The 27,842-nt window shown below is 32.8% G+C and overlaps 1 protein-coding gene across 5 annotated transcripts in view; it reads left to right on the top strand.

The window, feature by feature from the left end:
• The window catches only part of PDS5B (PDS5 cohesin associated factor B), a 199,996-nt gene that overhangs the window by 92,653 nt on the left and 79,501 nt on the right, over positions 1-27,842 (top strand). For all 5 annotated transcript variants that reach the window (XM_082435491.1, XM_082435493.1, XM_082435489.1 and 2 more), the window contains exons 7-15: positions 39-119; positions 4,599-4,739; positions 6,934-7,049; positions 10,051-10,145; positions 14,616-14,761; positions 17,219-17,370; positions 18,643-18,756; positions 24,376-24,457; positions 27,570-27,618. In XM_082435491.1, the coding sequence (XP_082291617.1) occupies positions 39-119; positions 4,599-4,739; positions 6,934-7,049; positions 10,051-10,145; positions 14,616-14,761; positions 17,219-17,370; positions 18,643-18,756; positions 24,376-24,457; positions 27,570-27,618 (976 nt within the window). The remainder of the gene's footprint in view (positions 1-38; positions 120-4,598; positions 4,740-6,933; positions 7,050-10,050; positions 10,146-14,615; positions 14,762-17,218; positions 17,371-18,642; positions 18,757-24,375; positions 24,458-27,569; positions 27,619-27,842) is intronic.

Genomic DNA, 27,842 nt, shown 5'->3' with positions numbered 1-27,842 from the left:
TGTATAATATAGATACTGTTTTTTTTTTTTTTCTTCAGAATTTAAACAAGCAAGCATATGATTTGGCAAAGGCTTTACTGAAGAGGACAGCTCAAGCTATTGAACCATATATTACCAATGTAAGTTTTACTTGTCCAATTGGTTGTCAGAAAGATTAGCCAAAATTTTAAAGACTGCTAGAAGCAGAATTTCGGCAAGTGGTACATACTTTAACATTTTGTATTGTTTTAATAATTAAGTGTATTTTCTTTCTCCTTATTTAAAATTATTATTGGTTAATATTTTCTAGAAGATTAGCTCTCATATTCTTTGTTCATTCATTTCTCTCTTTCAAATTGCCTGGGAACTAAAACAGTTTTTATTTTGGTTAGCAGGATACACTGTTTCTGTTGTTGGAAATCTAGTTAAATGTAATTAGATAAATCATATGGAACTTATAATTATTCAGAGAAGTTGCTTACAGCTTTTTGGAAATTAAATTGATTTGTACAAGAAGAACATATGAACTAATATCAAGACATAAAAATTGAAGGCAAGTGTGAATGACAGCGGTGTGGTGGAAGTTACCTATCTTGCTCTCCCTGGGGTAGATTCCATATAAATCTACCTTTTCTGAGAAGGGGGAAGAATTGCAATGAAACGAGCCCTTTCATTATCATCTCAAATCTACTTACTTATGGTTAACGATCTTCTATTTATTTTCAGAAGAAATGTATTTTATCTGATAAGTTCACTGATAGAAGCTTATTATAAGTTTTAATTTTTCCCCCATAGTTCTGTTGAGTTGCACAACTCTAGGTGGCACCATTCACATTGTTTTCCATGTGAATGGTACCTACTGGAACAAATCTAGAATGCAGTCTTGATGTTGGCCTCTGGAATTGTGTAGCAGGTCTGTCTCTCCACCTGCTTTCCACTTTTACCCACATCTAAACATGTACATCTGTCTTCTTGAAAAAAGTGAGAAAGAAATCCTTTTATAATTACTTATGTACTTAATTTTCCTGAAGTTTATTGAAGGAGAATTTTTCTTGAAGTAATACAAAATTTAATTTAGATATAAAAATACATCATGAAAAGATGTACTTTGAAAATTAACATACTTTATGGAACAGTACTATGGTAAATTCCAGTTTTTGTTACTGGCTTATGACCTTAAATAGTTGTGAGCACATGATGATTTGGAAAAATGTATTTAATTTGTAAAGAAATTGTTTTGGAGGGTGGACTTTCAGAATCTGGAGAATTAAATTGTGTAACCTATCTTAATAGCTCCAGTCAGATTGCCAGGGAATTCTAAATATTGATTTCTGCAAGTTTTTTGAGTCTTGGGTATTGGCTGCAGTAAATTGGTTAGATTGAGTGGATTGAGTTCTTTCTGTTATGACATAATGGCACTTGAAATCTGTAGAACCAGATTTAAGCATTCTGTTATTAAGTGCCCCTTCCCTTTTCCTTTGCTTCAAGTGCCTGTGAATGACTGTTTCCATGGCCATTAGATATACTTAGGTGAGCTCCTCCTGGTGGTCATTTATTTAAGTTGATATTGCTGAGCCGGATGTTTTTTAGGGGAACACTTACCTTTTTCTGATGCCTTTTTCTGGCATAAAAATAAGAAATTAACACTATACTACGCTGATATATTTTCTAGGATTGGGAAAATAAATATTTGGGTAATAAAAGAAAAAAAATTCAAGATAGAATGAGGTGATTAGGTTCATTATACTATTCTCTCAACATCTGTGTATGTCTGAAAATATTTATAATAAAAGTTAAAAGAAAGATAGAAGGACCAAGGAAATACTTTTAGCAATCCCAGGTAAATCAAGGTAAAAACATTTCCCTGTCACTTACACCTCATGTTAATTTCCTGCTCTTAGTTCTTACCTACAGAAATAGAAAGCCCCGTCCATACTTGGTTATGTCTTTATCAGAAGCTGAGGTTGGGGGCAAGAAGCACAGGATTAGTAGAATAGTCTGAGCACACTTTCAGTTATATATTTATTTATTCTCAGTACTTTGTCATTATTTTCTTATCTCTCTCTGTTTTCCCTATTTTCTTGTCCCTTGACTTATTTGAGAGTTAGCTAAGAAGTCATTAAGAATTGCTTTTTTTTTCCTCCTCTTCTCCCTTATAAATCTACAATTACATGTAAAATACTTTCTGGTGAGCTTAATTGTCTTGTGGGATTTTAGTACAGTGTAAAAATCATTCTCAGCCTTTTTGGATTTGTACATGTAATAGCCATTATTCATATATCTTCCTAGTAGAGAATTAGCAAGCAAAAATAGAGGTAGGATGTCAAGGTAATAATAACCCCACTTTTGTCTCTTTTTTACTTGTGTCTTTTTTCACTCTCATGCATATAGACACATTCAAGTTTCCTCTTTATATACAGTGTTGTTTACATATATAGAACTTAAGAAGTCACTGTGGCATTATAGATTACTTTTTAAAATAAAATTTTTTGTAACTTGACAACTCATGAAACTAAAAAGTGTGTGTGTGTGTGTGTGTGTGTATGTATATATATATACACATATATATATATATATACATAAAAGGTACAACAGTATCAAAAACAAAAAGTACGTAGTGACAATTCAAAAAATTTCCTACATGGATCACTTCTTGGTAATGTTATTTTTTACCAGATCTTTTTAATCACAAGTTTTAGGGGATAGCATGGAAGTATTTAGTTGGATTGAAAAAATGTATCAAGCTTGTCTTGATGTAGGTAAAATTTGGTTAATTTGCTTAATCTCACTTAGCCTTAGTTATTGGAGTTACTAATGCTTGGGGTGATGGTAGAGAATGTGTTAACTGATGTGAAAGCACTTTTGTAATTAAAATTGATCATTTAAATCTAAGGTAGAATTTCTTATCGACCTTTAACTTACTCCTCTTACTCCTTTCATTAGGAGGCAGTTGTTATAATTTAATTTGTTATGTGAAAATTAGTTACCATTTGTAAGTAAAAGACTGATGTTTTTTGGTAGCAAATACTTTATTCAAATCTATATCTGCTTCTTCCACTGAATTGTATTCCCTCAGGAAGGTTGTTTCACCTATAGTTGTATTATAGTACCTGTTACGTATCATTCATTCATTTACTGAATCTATTTTGGATACCTCTCTGTCAGGCAGTGTACTACGCTCTTGTTATACAGTGAAGACTGACTTGGAGATAGATGGAGATTATAAGTGTCAAATAAATGTTTTTGATGGACTTTGTAGGAAGTTAACACTGGGTTTTTGTTGTTGTTGTTGTTTTGTTTTTTTCCCATTTTCAAATGAGTTTTCCCCAGACTGATAGAAGAAGAGGATGGTTTGATCACCAAGATGGCCAGATTGGAAAGAATTATTTTCTGTTAAGAAAGGTAGATTTATCATTTTTAAACAGGAGAAAATTTTCGAATGGAAACAACGAAGCCACTTTATCTTCAACTTGAATGAGAATTTAACCTTTGATGTCATGAAATTCTTTTCCCACAAAATTGATGAACATGGAGGACAGACGAGTTATTTTTAAAAGCAATAAAGAAAGAATAGTAGAATAGAATTTTTTCTTTTTTTCCCTTCATGGCTAGGTGGTTGGTACAGGTTCGTAGATCTAAAAAACTTAAGAACAACACAGGAACTAAAAGTAAGCAGAGGAGACATTGAAATGTAAAGTCCTGACTGTACTTTCCAGATAGAAAACCTGATTAAGCCAAGTTGTTTGTTAACTGTCACAGAAAGAAGAGATCAGGGCAGCTTGTGTGGTGTAAAGAATCCTTAATTCCTTCTTCAAGGAGATAAAAGATGCTGTGGAGAATATGTGGGATATGCTCTGAGTTAATTTTTTACATATTTGGAAGACTTTAAGTAGAAAGGAACTTGATCATTATGCCATGTATTTTTACGATTTTCAGTAGTAACATGATGAATGATTTGAGTGTGGAAACTAGTTAGTGCCGGCTGCTTATAGAAAAAAATTGTTCACATTTGGATTTTCCTTGTGTTTGTATGTGCTTTTAATTGCACTTTAATTAGTGCTATAAACTTTGTATGTATGTATACATTGTTTATCAGACTATAAAAGAAGACAAAAAGTATTAGAAAGATATTGTTTTGCCTTGTAAATATAAAATTACGTATTTTAAAAATGGAATTGGTTTCTACTATGAAGGTGTAAGGCTTTGTCTTCCATACTGTTGTCTCCCATACTGCTATGGTGAACAAAATGTGATCCCTTGCCCTTAAGAAATTTATCTAGTAGAGAAACTAAGACATGTGTACAAATAACTGTAGTATAGGATAAAATATGGTAAGTACCAATAATGTGGAATAAAGTGTATTTGGTAGGTAGGGTATTTATTGATATGCTAATTGATGAGTCAGTACAAATTACTTGTCTTTTATTATGTACGAGGTGAATTCCATGTTTTATGTTTTTATGTAGCCAGTAGTGATTTCCCACCTTCTTAGAAAATGTTTTGGTATGCCTGTTTTGACTCTGTATAGAATGATAATGAACTTAATTGAATAATAAAATTTTAAAAAATTCACTTTATCTATGGTGTTTCTATTAATGATAAATTTTCTTTCTCAAAAGTTTTTTAATCAGGTTCTGATGCTTGGGAAAACATCTATCAGCGATTTGTCAGAGCATGTCTTTGACTTAATTTTGGAGCTCTATAATATTGATAGTCATTTGCTGCTCTCAGTTTTACCCCAGCTTGAATTTAAATTGAAGGTAACTATTCTAAAAATAATATGGTTTTATCAACCAGAATAACAAAGCGCATTATTTGTGGCTTTTTAATCCTTATAGTGGTTTTAACTGAATGTTACAAATGTGGTGGTATATTACTGTTATTTATTTACAAGTTTGTGCCTTGCATATTTGTGTATCTCCAGTGCCTGGCATGGTGCCTAGCAGATAAAATCTGATGAATTAATGATTAGCAGGATGATATTTTCCTTCAGATGTTTTCCAGATAAATTCTGGGTTGTGACTAACTTTTGAGATCATAGCTATACATCAAACTTTTACGTTTTAAAGGCATAGTTTATAGTGGTTCCCAAGACCCCTTGATGTGCCATAAAAATAGTTTAGGGTCTATTATCGACATAGGGTGAAATATTTTCCCTTTATGAATATTATCTTGTACTTGCCTAGCCTATCTTGAAAGCTCCTTTGCTTTTCCCATGGCTTTCTGGAATCTTTCGGTAACGTCTTTATTGCCTTGGCATTAAATTATGCCATAAAATTGAGTTTCATTTGCAGATTTGGGGCATATTTTCTCTTTCAAATTATTACATAAAGATTAAATAAATCTGGTTATAATTAATACTGTTTGATGAACCCCACTGTACCACCCAGAAAAGTTTTTAAATGATTTCTGTGTTGTATTTCTTGTTTCTAAAAATTTGAATTTGTCTCTTTGAAAACTACAAAATAAATAGTTTATGTTGGTAGTGTAAATACCCCCCAAATGCAGCAAATAATTATTCTCATTTTATTCTGGGGCATATTTTTGGTGTATTTTTCAAGTGAGACATTTGATTCACTGGCCTCCTCTACCCCCTTTTTTCATGTAGTTAGCAATTTTGATGAGGCAAAAGGCAGTCATACCTTTAATTATTTGTTGCTTTGATTTTCTCTAATAAAAATATTGAATACTGTAAGAAATACAAAAATAAGAATTATCATCCCTGCTTTCAGCAAATTTAACATCTATTATGGGAGGAAGAGGAAAAAATCCGTATCTAATAAGAGGCCAAATATTATAAGTATCATAAAAGATACAGACAGCATACAATTGAAGCAAAGGAAACAGCATGCAGAATGATATAGAGGTAGGAAGGTGCTGGGTGAATTTGCAGAACGCAAAGAATTACAGTTGCATGGTAGCATAAAGTAAGTTTAAATCATTCCTGGCTGCCCATTAGAATATTCACCTGTGGAGCCTTAATAAACAAGCAGATGTCCAGGCATTAACCGAGATCAGAATTTCTGGCAGTGGAGTCCAGACATGAGTTTTTGTTTGTTTGTTTGTTGTTTTTTAAAAGCCTTATAGGTCATTCTAATGTGCAGCCAGGGTTAAAACGTACTTTTTTAGAGGAATAATCAAATAATAGAGATGAGTCAGGTCATATCACAGGGGCTTTAAATGATGGGCTTTGGCATTGGTTTAAAATTTAAAAGAAAATCTGTACAGTGCCATCCAATACCTTGAATATTAGTGCTTTTAACAATCTCTAATTGTCACATTTTGTGTTCAAGTCTAGTATTGTGGCTGGCTCATTCATTTAAATATTGTCATTTGTTGGAGGTACCAAAAGCAGTAATAAAATTTGAGTTCTCATCCCCAGAGTACCCATTTTCTATATAAAGTGGAAACTTTAGTTTTTGCATGTGTAAGGCTTCATCACGTCGTTGAACTCCATTATGAATCTGATGTACGTAGATGAACTGACTCTCCTGTTGGGAGATTTAGTGCATATTTATTTCTACAAAGGGCTTAACAAGTACCTTCATACATAAGTCTCTGTTTACTGTAGGATTGGCCTCTATCAGTGTCTATTCTTAAAGACCACAAATAGTTTTTCAAGGGTCCCAAGTAGGTTTGATGCAAGTTAGTTTTTGATTTTGATTTTGAATGGAAACAAGCCTCAATTGTAGGAGGGGCCACTAAATCTTAATCAGACTTTGGGATGAATTTTCATGTAGGAGAGTACTCCTTTAATGTAATTTGAGATGATTAGAATATTTAAGGTAACATTTAATTTTATGAAAAACATATTAAACATTTTTATGTATAATTTTTCAGCTGAAGTTCATAAAAGGTTTTCTGTGGAATTGGAGATTAAGGGAAATCATGGGAAAAATTATTCTCAGTATATCTACCTCATGGTTTTAAAGCTGTGGTTGTGTTTTGTTTTAGAGCAATGATAATGAGGAACGCCTTCAAGTTGTTAAACTACTGGCAAAAATGTTTGGGGCAAAGGATTCAGAATTGGCTTCTCAAAACAAACCACTTTGGCAGTGTTACTTGGGCAGGTATATGATTTTGGTGTCCTGTTTAAAAGTAATATGTATTTATATCTACTTACTATTTTAAAACAGCACCCACATTTAAGATTGTTTCCTGAAATCATAAAAATGAGGGGTTTTATATTTTGAAATTCTTGAATGCTGATGGCGATTGGCCATATTTACAGTTTCCCCTTCTTATTTTGTCTTCAGTAATTTTTAAAAGATACATTTAAAAAGCTATCTCACAAAGTATTATAATCATGAAATTGAAGTGTATTTTTACATAGTGATTAATTCCAACCAAAAATACATCATGGTGAGATATAGCCTCTCCACAAAAAAATTATATTTAATTAGATTATTTGAAGACATTGTAAAGATAAAAGGGTGTCCATAGAATGAATAAATAAATGATTATGTATATTCCTCCTACTAACCTCCTTTCTACATGTCTTATGATAATGAGGAAATGATAACCTGGGCTTCTTGTATGCTTTTAATGATCCACAAACCTCCTGAAATCGGTTAAAAAATTTTGAATGTGTTTCTATATTTTTTCTGTGAGAGGGGTTTATTTTATTACTTTTCTAAAGATACCCCGACCTTGAATATGTTAAAACCACTTCCAAGTGCCCTGGCTGAAACCTACTTTGACCCTGAGGATAGAGGAGGATTTTTTTCCCCCTTTTATTATTATGCTTATAACAAATAATGCAATTAAGTCATAAATAAACAAGTAAATAGGATTGAGATTCTTACTCTGTTTTCTTTGTATTGAAATATTTGCATTGTCATCACCACTTTTCTTTCCATTTCGTTACCAGAACTATCTGATTATGATAAAGATAATCTCTTCTGGTCTTGTTTTTCTAATTTGTCAAATCATATAAGCCTTTATATGTTAAGCCCTAAATTCTTACTCTGTTTTCTTATCTCTTATGTAGCTCAATAATAATATTTAACAAGGTGTGTTAAACTAATAAATATTAGCCCATTGTCATTTTGAGTTTGATTTCTAGACTTTTTCCCCTTAAATACAATGAGCAAGAGGGCAAAATAGTTTAATTAAACTGTGCAACTAAAATCAAAATCTATTTTATTTAATGTGCTAAAACAAATACAGTTTTACATATACACATTTAATATATCTTTAAATCAGGACTTGGATTAGCCAGACTTTATTTTATAGGATTTTAGGAGGAAAAATTCTAATTTAAATTTTTTACCTTTTGATTACATTGTAATTTTTCCTTTTTTTATTAATGACATAAAACTTGCATGTTATTACCAATTTTAGGGAGCTAGAGTATTTTTTTAAAGATGTCTTTTTAATGGTTATTTGGTACGTGTTTAGTTGAGAAAGGTTAAAGTATACAGGGATTGAGTACTTGGATTCAGAACACTCAGGAAACTATATGAGACCAGAGACTAGATTTTATAGACTAGACTTTTTTTGAGTGTACTTCATAAAGCAGTTTGTTTCCTAATAATAATCTTTTATGAGTAATTTGTTGCTCCTTCAGAAGACTTTTTTTCTTTCTGATGCTGGATTTTGTTTCTTATGGTATTAGGTGATACAAGATTTGGAGACTTTTTGATCTTCGGGAATTAAGACTTATGAAAATGTCAAATGGAAAATTCTTGCTTCACTTTAACGTTCTTGTTGTTACTTAAGATCTAAAAAAAACCCTACTGTTTTGTAGTCCACAATGAACTTATGTATATAGGCTTTGAACATCAATGGTTTAGAGACAACTAGGCATCATGTGCTTCCTGATGGAGGAACACAATGCCATTATCAAGTAGTCTTGCTAAAAAATGAACGTGAATATGATCAAGTCTCTAGACCTGATTCCTAATGTGCAGGATTTAGGAGAGAGGGGAACCTGTTAATTGACATCAGAATGATAAAATTATCAAAATCTAAACTGTGGAAAAACACTACACACACAAACACAAAACAGTTACTTCACCAGATTACAAAGGAAAAGAAAAAGAGAGGGGAAATATAAGAGTAAAAGATACTTAAATGACTTATCAACCAAAGAGTTTTAACTTTTTAGAGATACATACTAAGGTATTTACATATACATGTAAAAATTTGCTTTGATATTAGTGGAAATAATTATGATAGATAGGAGTAATTTTGGCACAATTTTAGAGTCATATAAAGTAATACAGGGTTTAGTGCAAGATCTACCAAACATTTGTGAATGTTCTGTATTTAAGAAAGAATAATTTGAGGAAAAGCTTTCTTTTCAATGTGGGATTTAATAATGTGTATGTGCATTATGTATACACATATACTTGCATAAACAGATATATTTGAAATTATAGGGCTTCCTTGGTGGCGCAGTGGTTAAGAATCCGCCTGCCAATGCAGGGGACACAGGTTTGAGCCATGGTCCGGGAAGATCCCACATGCCGCGGAGAAACTAAGCCATATGCCACAACTACTGAGCCTGTGCACTAGAGCCTGCGAGCTACAACTACTGAGCTTGCATGCCACAGTTACGGAAGCCCGCATGCCTAGAGCCCATGCTCCACAACAAGAGAAGGCACCGCAATGAGAAGGCTGCGTGCCACTATGAAGGAGTAGCTCCCACTCACCTGAGCTAGAGAAAGTCTGCACGCTGCAACAAAGACCCAACACAGCCAAAAATAATAATAAATAAAATAAAATAAATAAATGTATATATAACAAAAAAGAAAGTATACTATTTATAGGAAAAATTTTGTCATTCCAGTTCTTATATTTGAGCCAAATGTGTACTGTTTAAACATCCTCCTTAAAAGTACATAGTTCTCACAGGAGATTGACCTAGTTTCATATAGAGGTTCCAAAGCATTCTTACATACATAGTATATCAAAAACTTTGTTAAAATAGTCTGGTTCTGCTTTGAATTATCCTGTATAAATTGTTTTTTCTTTTAATTAGAGAAATAAATATAAATTAAGTGCAGGTTAAACACTTATCTGTCTCTCTTATTTTAAAGATTACTCTGTGACTTTATATTTTATCAGGTTTAATGATATCCATGTACCAATTCGCCTGGAATGTGTGAAATTTGCTAGCCATTGTCTCATGAACCATCCTGATTTAGCAAAGGACTTAACAGGTACTGTATACCCATAATGGCAAATATTCCTAGATGCTCTTTGGTGAAAAAAATTGGTTTTATATATAGGAAAAAAAACCTTTTTATTTTTGGTTGTTTTTTGTGATTATTGTCAGTGAAGTCTTCTTGTTTCAGTTCATCATCATGGTGAAGCTACATTTTTTATCTCCTAGTACCTACATAGGCTAGAAGCACTTACATAAAAAGTAGCGTTATCAGAGACAATATTGGTTTCTTAATTTAAGAACAATTCTAAAAGTATTTCAGGTATTTGGATTTGAACAGGTCTTGACTTTGCATAGATTATGGGACTTCAGTCGTCTTTAATATTTTGAGAACTTAGGTGAGAGTCGTTAATTTATGAACTAATTTAACCATGCTTAATGGAGGTAACTTTTCTGAAATCTGTATATTGATGAGGTATTTCAGAACTTTGCATTTTTATAGTAATGAGAATACTGTGTATCTGACTGTTGCTGCTCTGTTAAGGTTTTTAAAGTTATGAAATAGTTCAGAGAATATGGATGAATACGGCAGCCACTGTCTTCCTCAGAAATGTTGGCATTTTGCTGTATTAGCTTAGGAGGTTAAAAAAAGAAAGTAAATTGTAGATACAGTTGAAATGCTGTTCACAAACTCCTCTCATTCCTACTTCTAGAGGGTAACCTGTCTATTAAATTTGTTCTGCATTCTGTTCATGTTTTTCTATCTACGTCACATGTGTATCTGTACATAAGTTATACATAGTATTCTTATGTTATTTGAAAATTTTATTGAAATAATTTGAATTTGATATAGTTGAACTTATTCCTACTATCTTACTTTGTGTTTTCTATTTTGCATACTTATTCTTTGCTTCTTTTATTTCTATTTTTCTTCTCTTCTGCTCAGCTGATTACTTTTCTTCTCATTTTTCCTTTTTTTATCCATATGGGCTTGGAAGTTAACATTCTCCTTCATGCTTTTACTGCATAGTTGATTAATAAAGTCTGAAGTTAATCAGAACACTAGCTTCTTTCTGAGCAATCAAGGACCCTTGAATGGTTTACCTCTGAGCACTATCTTCCCATCTTTCATATTATTGCTTGTTATTATTTAGTTATTTAGTCTTTTTAAAATTTTACCAACTTGTAGTACATTTTAAACTGCTTTTTATGGGAGATACCCTGCTTGGAGAACCCTCTGTCTACCTACTGACACCTGAACTTGGACTGCTCGCTGTGTGTGAGCTTCCGCTTTACAGCATTCATCTTAAGATGATCCGTTCTTCCTCTCTCTTTTGCCTTCCCCCTCTCCTTCCCTTCTTTTCTCCCCCCTTTTCTTCTGTGTGACCCTGAGCGTGTGTGTGTGTGCATGCGTGCATGTGTGTGTCTGTGTATGTCTGTCTGTTTCTTCCTTTTCTCTTCCTCCTTCTCTTTTATCCTGGATGTTTCTTTTACTCTGGAGCATCCTTTTCTTGTGTTATGGGTGCAGTATTCTCTGAGAATATTAATGATAGTATTTTGGAGTTTTCTTTTTCTTAAAAATGTCTGTTTCACCCACTTGTTTTTCCCACTTTTTATTTGCTTTTGTCTGTATTTTCCATGTTAGAGGCTTTCCTCAAATGCTTGGCAATCCGTGGCTGTCGGCTTTTATTAAGAGTGGGAGACTAAATTAAAAGCTGTTCAGAAAGCCCTGAGCATATGGATGGGATTGTTGACTCTGAACTTCACTGTAGGGTGATCGGGGTGGGTTGTTTGTTGGAAAACCTTTAGTTTAGATACTTTCTCTTTGGCTATTCATATTCCCCAGAAAAGAGTATCCTACCAGGAGTTTAATTTTAATTGCTTGTGTCTTTGGGACACCGTATTATTACTTTATTTTTTATTATAGAGTAGTATTTCATTGTATGAATACACCATAGTTTGCTTATATCCATTTTTTTTTTCTTTTGACGGATATCTGGGTTGTTTTTGGTCTGGGGCGATTATGATTAAGATTACAGTGAGTATTCTTGTATAAGTGTTTCTGTGGATTTATGTTTCTATTTCTCTTTGGAACTACTTAGGAATAAAATTGCTGGTCATAGGGTAAATGTATGTTTAACTTTATAAGAAATGACCAAGTTCTTCATAGTAGTTGTACTATTTCCCACTCGCACCAGAAATGTTTGAGGGTGCAGTTGTTCAGCATCCTTGCCAACATTTTGTATTGTCAGTCTTTTTGGTTTTAGCCATTCTCATAGGTCTTAATGTTTGTTGTGATTTTAATTTGCATTCTCCTGAAGACTAATGAGATTAGCCATCTTTTTATGTGCATATTGATATATATGTTCTTTTATGAAGTATCTGTTTAAATTTTAAACCCATCCTTTTTTAATTGGCTTGTTCGTTGTTTTTTTTTTTTTTTTTCTTGTTGATCTGTAGTAGTTTTGTACATAGTCTGTATCTTTTTAAAGTATTTTTTCCATAGTCAGAACTTCAATGCATTGTTTACTCTTGGCTAAATAATAGATATTTTGTTTTTTTATAGCTGTCTGAAATATACTTTAGATGTGAATAATTTCACCAATAACCTTTTTAGTCCTTATCATTGTTTTGAATGTTTTGCTTTATCAAAGGATAGTGTACAGTTTCATTTTTTATGAAACATTTATCTTGTTATGTATTTCCTAGTCTCTAGCCTCCTGGCACATATTAATTTTTAGAGTTGGCTAAAAGACAGATTTGAAGAATCTAGGGGTCTAACTATTAATGCAGATTTTCAACCACTCCATTCCATGTTTTCAGCTGCTGTCTTCATCTCTGCCTTTCTCATTGCTTGGTGCCTTGAATTTCAGGGTTCTTCTACCCTGGAAATGAGCTTGTCATGACTTTTCTTTCCCTTTTAGATTTCATCCTTCTCCTTTGTCCCTGGGCATTTACCAGTAATCCATCCGCCAAAATTTTGGTGAGAAATCTCTTCTGCTATGATCTCTTCTCTTGTTACTTGTCTCTTTTAAAAGACATTTTCTTAGGGTTTCAGGAGTGAGCTGAAATAAATATGTTAAAAACATACATTTATCTTCTTTTCTCCATAGTGTGTTTATGAGCTTCATCCTGTGCCTTCAGCCAAGTTTTGAGGGACGTAGCCATATTGGGAAGAGTATTGTTAGATGCTGCATCATGCTGACTGTTGAGAATTTCTTCCTTGTCCTGTTTTCTCTTCCTCTGCACAGTTAATATCTATAAGTCAATAGCTCTTGTGTATACCTGTTTAATATGAATGACTTGTTTTAGTGAAATGAGGATGCATCTGAAAATTGATGGTGTGTCATTGGTTTTTCCATTTTTTAGTGGCACCTGAAATAATAATACGTATTGCATTTGAAACAAGTACAGCGAAAGATAAAACTCCTGTCTTTATCTTGATGGGTAAATGAATTTGAGATATATTTAGCATGGGGCATTTGAAATCAATACTAAAAATAACCTTCTTTTCTGTGATACATAAAATAATATTTCCATTTCTTCAGAAGTTTTTTAGCAACATGTTGTCTTAAACACTTTTTGAAATAGTTCCTGTTAGTAGAGGATGCTCAAGGTGGAGGGGCTTAGGACCTGGGCATTGATTTTATGAGCTTTTGCATTATATTGTTAACTGTTAATTTATTGAGACGTAAATCCATTCACAATCATAAGCACTGTTTGTTTATAGACATGGCTATGTATGTTACTCCAGATCCAAACAATGAAATTTTATCTTACTGGTCATATAATTAAAAAGCTGAATAATAATTTATGTTCACTTGTGGTACCTCTTCTTTAAACCTAATATATCATTACTGAAGATTGTTAATTTTTTCTTTCAGCTTTCTCAGTGCCAGATCTGAACTTCCATGTTTTTGACTTTAAGATTCTCCTCCAGTCACTCATAATTGTTAAATGTTTCATTTCTTCTGTCTTCCCTTTGGCCTTTCTTTTAGTTCAGTTAAACAGAATTGCCTTACGGTCTTTCCTGTAATCCTATTTCTCGGCTGCCATTACCTTAATTTTACTCTTTCAATAACCTCACTAAGGGTTTACCTAGTTAAGGGATAGAAACTTGAATTCTCTAGCCTTTTCCCATTAGAACCACTTGACTTGAATATTTTAACCATTTAAAAAACAAAAGTGAAATATTTAACATTGATACACTTCTTGGTTCATTTATATGGTTTGTTGAATTAATGAGTTTAGGAACTCCTTAGTTAACTACCCTGTCCCACAAATGGGGAGGGGGTTTACTACTCAGTTGCATGTAAACTACTGTATTTTGCCTGAAGGACTGACCTTCTTTCCTTCCTTCTCTTTCTCCCTTTCTCTCTTACCTACTCCTAATGTTTTTGAAATATTGAACCTTCTACTTAGGTTTTGTTTTTGTTGTGGTTTACTTTCAAAGATCTTATGCAATCTTTTAGAACATTTTAGTTGTCAGAGTTTCATTTTAATCAAATAAAATTTTATCTTTCAGAGTATCTTAAAGTGAGGTCACATGACCCTGAGGAAGCTATTAGACATGATGTTATTGTGTCTATAGTTACAGCTGCTAAAAAGGATATTCTTCTGGTCAATGATCACTTACTTAATTTTGTGAGAGAGAGAACATTAGACAAACGGGTAAGTAGGGTTAATAATTATTAGTAGGTTTGCATTTTGAATACTTGAAGTTTAATAGTATTTCATTTGAAAATATTGAGATTTAAATGTAATTAGCCCTTTTGGGGGGGAGGCATTTTAATATCTAAAATAATGTTTATGAGAAGATTTTACTTTTTGTTACATTAAATTTTATTAGTTTTTCTTTATTAGTATTATTTGTTCTCATCCTCAAAATGGGCCAGCTCTAAATGGTAGAGTAATCAGATGTTTAACCTGTACACTAATATTAGTAAGTGACTTTTGAAAAGGCCTCTGAACACAACTTCTCTTTTCTCTTTTTCCTTTCATTGAGTATCAGTTCATAGTCCTCTAGCTGATTGTATTATAATTTCTATGGAATAGAAAATACAAGATGTTTTCTTTTTTCTTTTAATTAATTAATTAATTTATGGCTGCGTTGGGTCTTTGTTGCTACATGCAGGCTTTCTCTAGTTGTGGCGAGCAGGGGCTACTCTTTGTTGTGGTGTGCAGGCTTCTCATTGCAGCGGCTTCTCTTGTTGAGGAGCATGGGCTCTAGGAGCGTGGGCTTCAGTAGTTGTGGCACACGGGCTCAGTTGCATGTGGGATCTTCCTGGACCAGGGATCGAACCTGTGTCCCCTGCATTGGTAGGCGGATTCTTAACCACTGCGCCACCAGGGAAGTCCCAGAAATGTTTTCAACATGGCAAAGCTAACCCCAGCAGAGCAGCATGCTTCGAGCCTATCTCCCATGATCCCAAACCTTCCTTCTAGAGCACTGAACAGCTCCACTCTTTAGTTAGTGGCTTCTGAAGAGGGCAGTGTCTCTTACATTTGTATTCCATGTTGCCTGGAATGTATTAGGCACTCAGTAAGTGTTTCAGTGAATATTTATTCTCCCCTCCTCCCCATTGCCTTTCCTTGATGGCATGGATTTTACAGACTTAGACTTAAGAGTAATTTTGGTGAAGGATGAAAATCTTTGGTGTATTTAGGGGTTAATAAGCAAAGAAAGTGGGAGGCCTTTTGGGTAGATATGAATAGCTCTAACTAGGTAAAAACTTCACAACATTTTGAAAGTCACTTGTATGGTCGATTGTGCTATCTCCATCATTTAATTCTCTCTTTGATCATGTGGGTTGTGGATGGAGAATACATGGACAGGAAGTGCATGGTTTTCCCTCCAAATCTATAGGTATTCAGAGCAACTTATTTTAGTTGATAAATTTAGACTTGTTGTTATTGAATATTTCAGTAGAGTATTAAACAATGAAAAGGCCAAAAGCTATAAAGAAGGAAAAGGAGGTTTGCATCATGGTAGGATAACAGCCTTCTAAGTGTTCAAGTAAACTTTTTCATAGTTACACTTAGAATTTAACCTAAGTATTTGTGTATTATTGGGATTATAATTCATGTATGTTTTTGATCATCATGTTGTGTTCATCATAGGACTGCTTGGTTTATTCATATAAATATTAATTGAGTACCAAAAAATAATTAAATATATTTATGTTACTGGCAGTATTAGAATATGCTCTGTATCTTTAAATTTTCCCTGAAGTAGCACTTTCGGGAATTAGAGATAAGATAGGGAATTGGAGATAAAGTTTTTACAAATATATTGAATTCTTATTTTATGAGTAAAGCTTTTGAAGTCTTTTATTTCAGTATGTATGCAGTGGATGGATGAAATAAGGACTATTATTTACCGTAATTAATTGAAAGAGAAACCAAGAGAAAAATGTTGCTGTGAGTGACAGACTGCAAAGGAAAAATTAATAATCTTCGCAGATTCATGAAGTTCTAAATATTACTTACATCCTACTGATTATAGTGCTGTGTTTATGTAAAATTTAAGATTAAACTCATACCAAGATAATTAATGTTAGGTATACTATAACAGATATGTATTTATTTTACAAAATAGTTGAATACATTTATACCTGAACGTCTTTGCCAGATATACAAAATGAACCACTGATGTGTCTTTGCATTCAGCATCTGATAAAGCCATTGTCATGTATACCTTTAATACAGATATGCTTAATATAGACCATAATTTGGAAAAAAATCTATAAGGAATAGCTCACAGTTTATCCACTTAATTGTATTTGCCTTTTACAATTTGGTAGCGTGCTTTCCCTCACTCATTCTAAGTGACATTATGTAGATTGTGATTGAATTTTGTTTTTTAGGGATTGGTAATGGGTTTAAGATATCAAAGCATTAAAATTCTTTATACATGTTAATAGATGTCTGTGCTTGACATAGTAGATATATTAAAATGATAGTTGTGTTTTTTCATACAGTCATTACAGATTGACATCCAGGAACTGAGGTATGATGAAAATAAATTGTGTAAAGTAAATTAAAAAACTGGGAAACTAGACTTCACTGAATTAATATAACGGAGGCATTTTTAAATTACAAGAAAAATTTTTGTTTTCTTTTTTTAAGTGGAGAGTGCGCAAAGAAGCCATGATGGGACTTGCCCAGATCTATAAGAAATATGCTTTACAATCAGCAGCTGGGAAAGATGCTGCAAAACAGATTTCATGGATCAAAGACAAATTGCTACATATATATTATCAAAATAGTATTGATGATAGGTAAGTTAAAGACACCACATGTAAAATGTTTTGTGCTTTTGGTATTATATAACTGTTGTTGAGCTGTTGTCTTAGGCTAACTATTTTCTTTATAACTTTAAACTCCCTCCTCAGTTTTTACTGCAAATTAAAGGTAGTGAGTGACTAGTTGCTTTCCCACCAAAGCCATAAATGAAATAGTAATGTACATATAACTTTAGGGATGGATACGTCTTTTATGGTCATTTTCGTATACTATGTTTTAACAGAGTACTATTTGAAAGTAGGAGTGTATGTAATTATGATTTAAATTTTGTTTCATAGGTAATTGTGTTATAAGGATTCACATTCATTTTTTCAAATAAAATTAAAATAAATATACACCCTTTGGATTTAGACATTTTAAATAAAAACAATTCCTACTCAAGGCTAAAAATAATAGTTTATAAATTTATATAAAAACACATTATCTGAATATGATCTTTGTATTTTTCTATTCCAGTGTGTAAGGTTAGATCTTGTATGGAACCTAGCAATTTAGTAGTTAGTAGAACTGTAAATTCTGCTTGCAGTCTGCATTGATTTGATGAATTTGAGGTCCAAATGATCTTGCTTATTAACAGGTGAGAATGAGAAAATTAAGAACCAGTAGGACATCTTACAATTTTAAGAGGTATGGGAAGTAGAAACTGAGTATCTTAGGTTGATATTATCTAAGAGACTTTATAGTTATTATTTTTAGAAAATTGACGTTTTTAAGCTTTTTGAGTGTGTGGCATCAGTGCACAGAGATTTGCGTTATGGTTTCATAGCCCACCCCCCACCGTTTAATTTTTCTTTTTTTTCTTTCCTTTTCTTTTTTTTCTTTTTTTCTTTTTTTACTTCTATCTAGGTCTCTTTTCATGATGATCACTACGAAAAGTCAAGAATCTTAAACATTTCTTTATGATTAACTTACAGATGATTAGAATTTGTCACTTGGAAGGTTCTGGTGTAGTTTTTTAACCCTTTATTATTTAGCCAATGAAGTTGAGTCCCTGGTATATAACTTGCCCAAGGTCATGCAGAAGTAGTTAATCTTAGTTAGGTATAGGACTGATTCCAGTACATCCGGCTAAAATTTTTTCTTTGGCTCTTCTTCTTATAGAAAGAAATCTTTGATTTGGAAATCTCATCTCTACTCAGAAGGAAGAAGCTCTTTTATATGTGTTCTTTATGTGTTTCGGAAATTTACATACATACTTAATACCTACATTTAAAGAAATTAATACAGTACTTTATGTTTTTTCGTAGATTGCTTGTTGAACGGATCTTTGCTCAATACATGGTCCCCCACAATTTGGAAACTACAGAACGGATGAAATGCTTATATTATTTGTATGCCACACTGGATTTAAATGCTGTGAAGTATGTTTCAAATGTTAAACTCTGTTCTTTCCATCTTTTGCAGTATGTTGGATTTTATGGAAAAGAAAACACAACTGTATTTTTAAATGTCAACAATTTATATAATGCAAACATTGTTTAAATGGTCAGACACAATAAAATACTTGGATATTTTTTCAGAAAGTACTGCTATTAACATGAGATTAACAAGGATTTTTGTAACTAATTAAAAAACAGAGCTGATTGACATGGAATCTTTTAGGATTTAGTTTTTCTCTCTCCAGATTTTCATATTGTTGTCTCAAGAAATGCTGATGTACCTTTTGTTTTTGTTTGTATTCCTTAAGGCATTAGAAAGGTCCATATTGTGAAATTAGTACTTTCTTATTTTCACCTGATACTGATTTGAGTTATAGTGTAGGGCAGTAGGATACATATTTTTGTGCTGCATAGCCTCAACATGGTGTTATAGTTTGATGTAAAGGTAAGCACAAATACATTTTTATGACCATGTTTCATTCAAAAAGTTCTTTTGTATGGCTTTGTAGGGAATTGGCATTTTGGACATGGGAGAGGCATTGCTAATTGAATCGTACTGAGGCTTAGGAAATTGAGGCCTAGAGATGGATATGCTCTAGGTTTCAGAAAGTTTAGATCATCAGTATTCCAGTGAATGTGTAACTTAATCCCCAGCTAATGGGGATTAAATATTCAGAAATTAGAAGTCTAAGGAGCTGTATATAATTTTCATTCCTACCACAGCTTAATGGGACTTTTAACTGCACTTCCCACATGGAAATTATTATATATGCTATTTATATCTTTCATAAGAATGTTGAGAAAAAGGGTTGTAGGGGGAGAAATGTACATTTCTTGATATCCACTGTACTTCAGGCACAGGAATATGTGTTAACTGTGGCTTCTTTTCTGCTACAATTGGCAGAGTTGAGTAGTTTCAACAGGGACCTTATGACCCACAAAGCTTATAATACTTAGTTTCTGGCCTTTTATAGAAAAAGCTTGGCAACTCCCAGTATAAATGATTTTTTTTCTGTTTTACACATGATGAGCTGAATCCCACAGAGATCAATGAACTTGCACAAAATTACACAAGTAATAAGAGACAAAGCCGGAATTTGAACTCAGTTCTTCCCGGTTCCAAAGGTCATTCTTTTTCCACTGCATATAGTAAAATATGTTACCACTATAATTAATTGTGAAACATAAAATTTTCATATGCTAGCATCTGTGGAATTGGAATGCATCCTTTTCTTCATGGTGCAGTTGATGGCCTCTTAGAATGGATGAGAATAGGATATGTATATATCCCATTTGAAACAACCTATTTAAATCACACCCAATCTGGACGCCTTGACTCAGTTCAACTGTCATTCAGGAGTAAAAATGAATTAAAGACACTTTCAAGCAAAAAATGAGAGTTCATCACTCATAATTCCTACTTGGAAAAATTACTAAAGAATAAAAAAGGAAATTGAATCCAGAAGGAAGGAATAGGATAAAGTTTTCTTTACAAGGGGTTGGGGTCTGGATTAAAAAGTAGGTTATCATCTAGGCTGATATTGTGCCAGTGTACACCACTGCAATGATATGTGAACTCTCTTGAGAGTCCCTGGGATACCCCGCCACATGTCTGGGTGGACCCTGTCAGATAACAACATGTTAAGATGGCAGGTAGTGTTCTAATGTTCTTTTGTCATATAAGAGTGAGGACAGACATGTTGATTAATTAGACCATGAATCAAGTGTGCATATTAAAACTTTGAGTCACCCCCCAAAAAATAGAATTCGAATGTATAACGTCTAAACCCATAGGAGCAAAAAATTAATGAAAACTTTAATACCAGAAGTGGAAAAGAAAATAAAAAATAATTGAAAATAGAATACACAAAACATAAATAGCAGTTTCAAAACTAAATATTTTTATCAGATATCATTCATCACTTAAATGACAAGTCCATTTGATTGAATTAAAAAGAAAAAATGGTGACATAGGAGATATACTGGAAAATAATGTCATGGAAACATTGAAAGTAATTTCCAATCTGTGGATCAATTGATTCTACAGAAATGGTTGGTGAGTGAATGAGTATTTATCTCTTTTAAGTTAAAATACTTGAGATATATATATATATATGTATAATGTTTTTAAAATTATTTTTTATTTTAATCAACTTCTTGGAATTAAGTGACCAACTATACACCTAATGCTTCTTAACATTTTATTACTTACACTTTAACTTTAATCTGTGATTATTTTCTCCAAAAGTCTTTACGCTTATTATCATGAAGTATTTAATGCACACAAATCACGAGTTTTGAAGCATAGTAATAAAATAAAACTATGTATGAATCTACCACCCAACTTGTGAACACGTCTCTCTTTCATCCTCCTATCTTCCTCCCGGAGGAAGCCACTAGCCTTAATTTTGTGTTTCTCATTTCCTTTTAAAAAAGTTTTATCATATGTATGTATGTATCCCTTAATAATATATTTTTAATTTTTGCTTGTTTTTGAACTTTATGAAAATGGAATAATTGTGGATATAGTCTTCTGTGACTTGCTTTTTCACGCCACTCTATTATGTTCCTAAGCTTCATCTACTCTATATATATAGCTTGTGGGTCATTCATTTTCACTGTGGTACTGAATTACTTTGTCATTAAACCATAGTTTTATTCCATCATCTTGGCATTGCAAATCTGAGTCAATGGAAAGAATGGACATTTGTGTGTTTCCATTTTTTTAATAATACAAATAGTACTACTGTGAACATTTTTCAATTTAGTATACACATGCAAGGGTTTCTCTAAGGTATGGTTATGAATGGTTCTCAAATTTGGCTGCATATTGGAATCACGTGGAGAGGTTTAAAAAATACTGACACATGAATCTCATCCTCAGAGATTGTCATTTAATTTGTCTGGAGTGTAGTATGGGCATTGGGGTTTTTAGGAAAGCGTTTCTGGAGATTGTAATGGGCAACCAAGGTTTAAGATCACTGGTATACAGCTATGAGTGGAATTGCTGAGAATGCATGTTTTCAGCATTATAAACTAGTCAAATTATTTCCCAATATGATTATACTAATTTATACTCTTACCAGTGGTTTGTAAGTTCCTACATCCTCCAATACATTATCAGGCATCTTATTTTTTGCCAATTTTTGGGGTATCAAATTTTTTCTCATTTTTTTCATTGTCCTGAATACTAATAATATTGATGTTTTACTTAATGTTTCTAATTTCACCACAGTCCTCTGTATGTAACACTCTGTATTATAACACCTGTCTTACTTCATTCATTTACATTACCATTCTAGCCCAGAAAGTCATTTGAATTTTTGTGACCTCTAATTAGTGTGAAAAGTATTTTAAAATAGCTGCTTGGCAGGCGGGTTCCTGCTAAGAACTTGTTTGGTAAGGATTTTTCTTATTTACTGAAAGAGCCATATATTTTATTCTATATCTGTGTTCTTTTGGGGAAGACAAAATACTTCCTATATTTTAGACTTTTTGATGTGTACCCACTTTTGGGTAAGTCCGTAGGTTAACTATAAGTATATTGATTACTGGAAAGGAGAATAGAGGCAAGCTTGGGTACTGTCTGATCATGGTGTGTATTTCCACCTCCCCCAAGTTCCCCAGAACAACTGTCAGTGACAAGAGTAAGTGGTAGTATCAGGTGTCCTGGTTGTGATCTTCTCTTTCATTGATCAGGCTCTCATCTAGACAGTTTTGAACTGTGGAGTCTGATGGGTAATTTGCCAATTGGGAGCAGAAGGTTGGAGGAGAGGTTCTCTTCAACATTTGGACAGGTTTCTGACCGCAGCCCAATGGTAGTCGTCTTTTTCTTTGAACTGATGCAAACTTGTGGTATGTTGGTTCAAACAAGGAGAAGCCAAAGTGAGGGAACTAGTTGTCTACTTAAAATGTCACTTAACAAATGTAACAGTATCCAGGCTCTAACCAGATTTTTCACGTTTATTTAGTGACAGAGCTGGAATTCAGGCTAATATTAAATAAATGGATATCTGTCTTCCTATTGTAGTAATACTGCTTCTACTAGTACAACTTTTTTTCCTTAAGTACTATTTAGAAAGGCAAAGCCCAAGGACAGATTGTCTTTGCTGCTTAATATAATTTAATTGAAATGCTCAAGAGGATGCTCCCCCTGAATGTTATAATACAAATTCTTAGTCAGTGATGGTCACTTTTTGATTTAAGCTATAGCCATAATAGTTTATAATAAGCTTTAGAATTGCTTAAGATTTCATCTTTAAGTTTATAAAAGATAATTTCTGCTTTATTTTTCTGCTTTAAGTGAAAGCAAGTTTCAAAATCCAGGGCCTTCAGAAGTTTTAAGTAGTGAAAAGATGTATAGGTAAGGAGAGAATTCATTGACTTCGGAGTTCACAAGTAATTTCACAGATGACTACTCTGTTTCTTTGAAAATTATTTACAGTCCTCTGGATAATGGTCATTTTTGTTTTAATGTTTACATTCTTAAAGTGTGCCAGTTAAACTTTATGGAACTTTAGTAGCTTGAAGACAGTAAAGTTTAGCTATTTTAAGGTGAAAATGCCCCAGTACTGTTGTTTTGCCAGTACCATGTTGAAGGGACTACTATAAAGGAATTGTCCAAATTTAAGCTAATTTGTCTCCTTTACAAAATGCAAAGGTATTTTTAAAACATACTGCTGAGGAGGGTGAAAATACTAAACAATTGCCTTGTCTATCAAAAGAAAAAGTGTGTTTTTATATGGTTTTATATGCTTCTATATTAAATTACTCTTTTATGGCAATGCTTCATATGTGTGATAATGGAGGTTAATAGAAGTATAGATAATTGAAAACAATGAGAAGTAATATTTGGTTTTGGAAAATTTCCTTTTTAAAATTTTAAATGTGAGTGGTTCTGATATTCTATATCTTAATATTTAAATAACAGTAACTGCTGTCTATGATTTATGTATATTTTCTTGAGTACCTATATAATTTTTTTTAGATTTAAATTTCTGCCTGAGAACAATAAAAGTGTTATGGTGATATCAAAATTTTTGCCGTAAAAAATGAATGTTCACTTATATACATATAATGTAATTTATAAATATTACTTATAAATAAAAGTATATAATATATATTATGTAAAATTATAATATTTTTGTTTCAGGAAAAAGTATCTCCATTCTCTCAGGGCTCACTCTTTTCCATTTGTGTCTTTTATTCCTTTTCATCCGGCCTGCTATTGAATACAAGACCTTTCTCCATTAAATATTGCTTTACTTCTTAAGTTTGTAATCTCTGCAGTTCATTGCTATGCCCTTGCCTACAAACATGTTCCAGTTAATGATAGATTTTCACTATTTTTATACAAAAGAAAAAACAACCACCACTAATCCCTTTCTTTTGATATAGCCATCTCCTCAAATGTTATTATCTCTTATATTTGACTTCTCTCTTTCTCTTAATGTATCATCAATTGCCTAGTCCTGTAAATTTTACCCTTCTCTGTCATCTCCATTTGTAATTTGAACTTTTAGAAAAAATTAACATGGTTGGGATATCCTGGAAGAATGTTTATCCTGTTTTGTTATTTAAATTTATGTATGTGTTTTTCAGAGCACTGAATGAAATGTGGAAATGTCAAAATCTGCTCCGACATCAAGTAAAGGATTTGCTTGACTTAATTAAGCAACCCAAAGTAAGTTATCACCATTTTTCCTATGTGTTGAACAACTGTTTCTGTGTGGAACACTTCTGACTCTAGAACCTATGATCTCTAATTTAGAACACTGAAATTTTTAAGAAACTTATTGCTTAGAAAAATTGAAATTTACTGTATCTGCAAAAGGTGATACCCAACAGGAAGGAGAATGTGCTTCTGTGTACACAGAATGAAGCCTTTTTTGGTAGCTTTAAAGTTAAAAAAATAAAACCAAAACAATAACTCAGCATTATTGAAAGCATAGAAAATAGAGTAAAATTACACTTAATGTTGCTACACTAAAATGCTCCCATCATCTTTATATAGTCTTGTGGTTATAGAAAGTTTTAATATCATGTAATTATAGTTTAGTATCATGATATTTTTACTTACAATTAATATTATGGTAATTTTAATGTATTACCTGGTCTTCATAATTATAATTTAATGGTGGTTATTCATCCAGTCAATGTTGTTTGAGAATGTTGTATGTAGGCCTATAAAAAGTATAATTCATCTAAAAATCAGTGTGCCTCGTCATTTTAAATTGCATCCAGGGAAAACAGTGTAGTGTTATTTTTTGTTTCTTTTTCAGTGCACAGTGGACCCCCCCTCCCCTTCCCCCCCAACATACACCTCATGTTCATAGGACAGAGGTCAACAGAATGGAGTTTTTTCATCTAAGGGGAGAAAATTTCCAGTTTTCCTAGGTGTAAATCTTGCCGTTTACCCTAAAAATCAGTGAGCTAACAGTAGTTGTTTGAGTGGTTTATAGTGACCTCACTTTTTTCTTAACCTCTAAATCACTAGTAATAAGGCATTTCATACCACTTGTTTGCCTGATTGAAGCTTACAACTGAGTAGTATTTTTGTTTTATAGGCTAACAATGACCTCTTTGTTTATGGTTTATTGAACATAATTTAACCTTCTGTGATTCCTGAGTATATTGAACGTGCTAGAAAAAGTTTTTCCTTATAGTCAATGACTTAAAACTAATTTTAGAGATTCTGCTATTTCAGTACTTTCTGTGCGAAGGAGGAAAATTGGAAAATCCCAGTTAAGTTAGTGTGTTTCAGCCAAATAAACATGTGTGTTAGTCAATGTTATAATGCAGTGTTGGTGTGTTTCAGGTAATAAGCTCTGGATAAAGTGCCCTTTTTTGCCACCTAGAGACTTGTTAATTTACTTCCTCTAGGTAAAGTTGCAAGAATGTGAGAGGTTCTTATTTGCATGTGTATAAAATTATTCCTGATTTTAGGCATTATTGAAGTCATTAGCAGCCGAATAGCATAAGTGTGTAGATCATATGTTGAACAGCGTGATGTATGAGACGGTAACCAAAAATAACTTTGTTTTTTGACTCTCACCGTCCCTTTAAATTTTATTTAGTGGAGGCTTCTTCCCTTTGCCTGTTCATAAAAACTTGGGAGGGTCTCATGACATTCCTGTTCAGTCTACATGAAATAAAATACAATCTCAATTCAATTACAATGTTTTATTCCCTTCCACTTCGTGGTATTTTCCTTTAAATTATCTTAAAATAATTAACAAGTTATCCAAATCAAAGAGGGAATTCTCATTCATGTGTGGTGGGGATGAAGAAGAAACAGAATGGAGGAGGATAGTACTCTAAAAGTGGAATTCTAGTGAAAGGAGAATTAATAGTCTCTTATTACTTAATATTCACTTTATACTGAGAATTGTAGTAGATATTATAAAGTTAGAAAAAAAATACAAAGCTGTGTTTAACTTTTGGCTGTTTATAATTCTGCCTGTTTTACCAGGAAGACTCTTAGATATAATAATCAGTACATGTTTCATTGGCTTCCTCATTATTCCTTCTGATTAAGATAGTTTTTATTCTTTCTTAGTAATGTAGCCCTTCTACTTCATGTAACTAAATTGATTTGCTCAGTGTCACTCAAAGTGACTCTGTAATTTGCAGTATTGTACTTTGTTGGTGATGTTTCTTTTTCATGTGGATCAACTTCTAGTAAGGCCAGCACCACCCCTTTCCCCCCAAATTGAACAATAGAAATCTTATGTTTCTAGTCAGATCTATTAAGTTCCAAATATTTGGGAATTAGCTCTTGTACTCTATTCTGTTATTCTTTGTCTCTCCTTCCTTTTAGAAAGCTCCTTCTCAATAGGGACGGTTTGTTTATTTGTTTATTTTTTGATTTGTTGCTTTCACCCCAATGTTTTTCTAGCTCAGTATTTTATGCAGAGTTGCTCAGTGACATTTTTTTTTTAATGACACTAACCTGATGGAATGAGTAACTAGCATTCTTAGAAACATCTTTTATACATGTGACTTTACAGAGTGCATTACGTGCAGCACGATGTGATGAGCACATTCATTCACTGAAATACTACCCTGATGCAACAAATAACTAGCACTCTTGGAAAACTTTTGTACGTGTCAGTGGCATCTTCATTGTCTTCATCCAGTGTCTTCCCAGTGGCTTCATGACTATGCCTTATAATCCTCAGGCTTAACAATTTTAGGAATACCTCAGTTCAATCAGAATTATATACTTAATTGTCAACTTTTTGTTTGAGATAGGCTAAAAATGTGAAAACCAACATTTCCAGATTATTTTCCTTTTTTAAACTTAGTTGTCCTGTTCTTTGAGTACTTAAGAAAAACAGAATATCTCTGTGTCCCAAAAGGTTGATGTAGCAGTCATCTGTTTTTGTTTTGGAGGCTGACAAAACAGGACAAGGGAAGAGGCGACGACAGTGGAGTATGACTTCACTTCTACCTTTCATTCAGTTCATCTGGAGTTTAAACATGGCTAAAGAAGGAGCATATAGTGGTGGTCAGGGTGTGGGCCGAGAGCATGAGTGGGTTATGCTTACTTAACTTTCTGAAGAATACAATGAAGATTATTGTTAGGAGATTTTTTTTTGCTATTTACTAATTGTTTAAAATTAAAAGACTTTTTTAAAAGAGTAGTTTTGGGTTTACAGAAGAATGAGCAGAAAGTACAGAGTTTACATATACCCCTATCATCTCCCCATTTCCCCTATTATTTACATCTTGCTTTAGTGTGGTACATTTGGTACAGGAGATTTTAATTTTGCATTTTTTTGTGTGATTTACAGACAGATGCCAGTGTCAAGGCCATATTTTCAAAAGTGATGGTTATTACAAGTAAGTTATTTCAAATATTATATGTAAAATTTAAGGTTTATTTGAAACATTTCTTTCAGATAATATAAAGTGTTTCTTGGAGTTCCATTTTAGGCTATGATAATATAGGAAAAGATTAAAGTTTTTTGATTGATTTTTTTTCCCCCCCCAACACGCTCAGCTTTCCTTTTTTTTTCTGATTTTCATTTATTTTGCATACTACACAGGATTATTTTGTGTGTTGA

The sequence above is a fragment of the Balaenoptera physalus genome, assembly GCF_965194825.1.
Source record: "Balaenoptera physalus genome assembly, chromosome: 18".
Taxonomy (NCBI): domain Eukaryota; kingdom Metazoa; phylum Chordata; class Mammalia; order Artiodactyla; family Balaenopteridae; genus Balaenoptera; species Balaenoptera physalus.
This window is presented reverse-complemented; position numbering and strand designations above follow the sequence as displayed.